Below are 1,994 nucleotides of genomic sequence, written 5' to 3'. Positions count from 1 at the left end.
TGCCAGAAAGGCGACGCTGGGCACAGGTGCCATCATAGTTTCGCTTTCACTTGCCCCAACAAGTCTTCGCAAGCTGAGTTTCGTGTCCAATGAAGGAGACGATGTTGGCATGGGTGCCAGTCGTCGAATTTAACTCGATTTCGATTTCACTTGCCTCAACAGGTCTTCGCAAGTGCAGTTTAGTGTCCAATGAAGGAAGGTACGCATAAGTGGGCTGGCTGAGGCCTTAGATTTAGGTCTCACTTGGCTTGCCGGGTCTTCTATTTTTAATTCTTTCCAGCTTCACCTGATCATAATCTAATTAATCATGTAGTTCCTCTACAGCAAGAAACCAATTCTGTTCTGGTTCCTTCTCAGACTTTTACCTCTTATTTTCTGAAGTAAAGTTGCTCCATTAGGATTTATAATCTTGCAAGCTGCATGGTGATCTCACTAGCAATGATGACACAAAAATAGGACCTAGTAAAGTGTTGGTGTTGGGAAGGATATCTAGTTGTAAAAATTTTGCCAAAGCAGACACTGAAGTATGATGTGGTTCGTGGGCCCATTGAATCTTATAAAACCTTTCAACCCATGCCAGCCTGGAACATGGATGTTAAATGATGATGATATTTATGTAGATTTATGTACTTATATGTTCGTGTACAGATGTGTGTGTATAAATGAATATAAATATTCATACCTTTATGTTTATGTGTATTATATGCATGTGGAGGTGCAATGGCCCAGTGGTTAGGGCAGCGGACTCGCGGTCATAGGATCACGGTTTCGATTCCCAGACCGGGCGTTGTGAGTGTTTATTGAGCGAAAACACCTAAAGCTCCACGAGGCTCTGGCAGGGGATGGTGGCGAACCCTGCTGTACTCTTTCACCACAACTTTCTCTCACTCTTTCTTCCTGTTTCTGTTGTACCTGTAATTCAAAGGGTCAGCCTTGTCACACTGTGTCACGCTGAATATCCCCGAGAACTACTTTAAGGTACACATGTCTGTGGAGTACTCAGCCACTTGCACGTTAATTTCACGAGCAGGCTGTTCTGTTGATCGGATCAACTGAAACCCTCGACATCGTAAGCGACGGAGTGCCAACACACACAGTATATGCATATATTATCAAACTGGAATGCAATATGCATGGCCTGTCTATCTGTCTCTGTCTGCCTGTCTCTCTCTCTCTCAGTGTGTGTGTGTGTATATTATGTAAATATCCATTGTTGAAATATCAATGTGTAAATTATAAATCATATTCCTTTTGTTTTCCTCTCTACTTGTATCTGTTAGCAATTACCCCTGTACCTTGCTGGAAGAAATTCATGTATAGGATATGCTGTTTCCAAGAGCAAAGTGCCACTCAACCCAAACAAATGACTACTGATTTTCTGGAGGAGCGTTCCATAGAAGAAAATCGCAAATGGAGACTAACAACTTCAATTTTGTCTGTTGCTCTTCTCATAATTGCCTGCTTTCTTATGATATATTTTGCTTAATTTATTCATTATGCTTAGATGCAGTGGGAGCATTTACATAAATTTTTTTTCTTTAAGTATTTGATTAAGTGTTTTTCTAACAGGTTCTTGTATATTTTGTTATATAACAGTATTAATTTTGTAGTGTGTTTGCTACAAATAAAATTTGATATTTGTATAAAAAAAAGAAAAGAAACTACATATTCTTGTTAGTGGGCCTGACATTTTTTTTTTCTTTCTCTTAGATTGAGGTCTTGTTATACCATTATGCAATGACAATCTGTCTATTTTCTTTTCCCTGTTTTGTAATATTACATGTGTGTGTGTGTGTGTGTGTGTGTAAATACACACATTTATGCACACACTCATATATATATATATATGTATATATGTATATATATATATATATGTATATATATGTATATATATATATGTATATATATATATGTATATATATATATATATGTATATATATGTATATATATATATATGTATATATATATATGTATATATATATATATATGTATAT

At 36.6% G+C, this 1,994-nt stretch overlaps 1 protein-coding gene across 1 annotated transcript in view; it reads left to right on the top strand.

Annotated features, from left to right (window-relative positions):
- The window catches only part of LOC106876318 (sodium/glucose cotransporter 4), a gene marked incomplete at its 5' end in the record, with an annotated part of 66,278 nt that extends 64,612 nt beyond the window's left edge, over positions 1–1,666 (top strand). The window contains one exon of the mRNA XM_052965846.1: positions 1,281–1,666. Within this exon, the coding sequence (XP_052821806.1) occupies positions 1,281–1,486 (206 nt within the window). The remainder of the gene's footprint in view (positions 1–1,280) is intronic.
- Between the last annotated feature and the right edge of the window lie 328 nt (positions 1,667–1,994).

The sequence above is a fragment of the Octopus bimaculoides genome, chromosome 2, assembly GCF_001194135.2.
Source record: "Octopus bimaculoides isolate UCB-OBI-ISO-001 chromosome 2, ASM119413v2, whole genome shotgun sequence".
Classification (NCBI taxonomy): Eukaryota; Metazoa; Mollusca; class Cephalopoda; order Octopoda; family Octopodidae; genus Octopus; species Octopus bimaculoides.
This window is presented reverse-complemented; position numbering and strand designations above follow the sequence as displayed.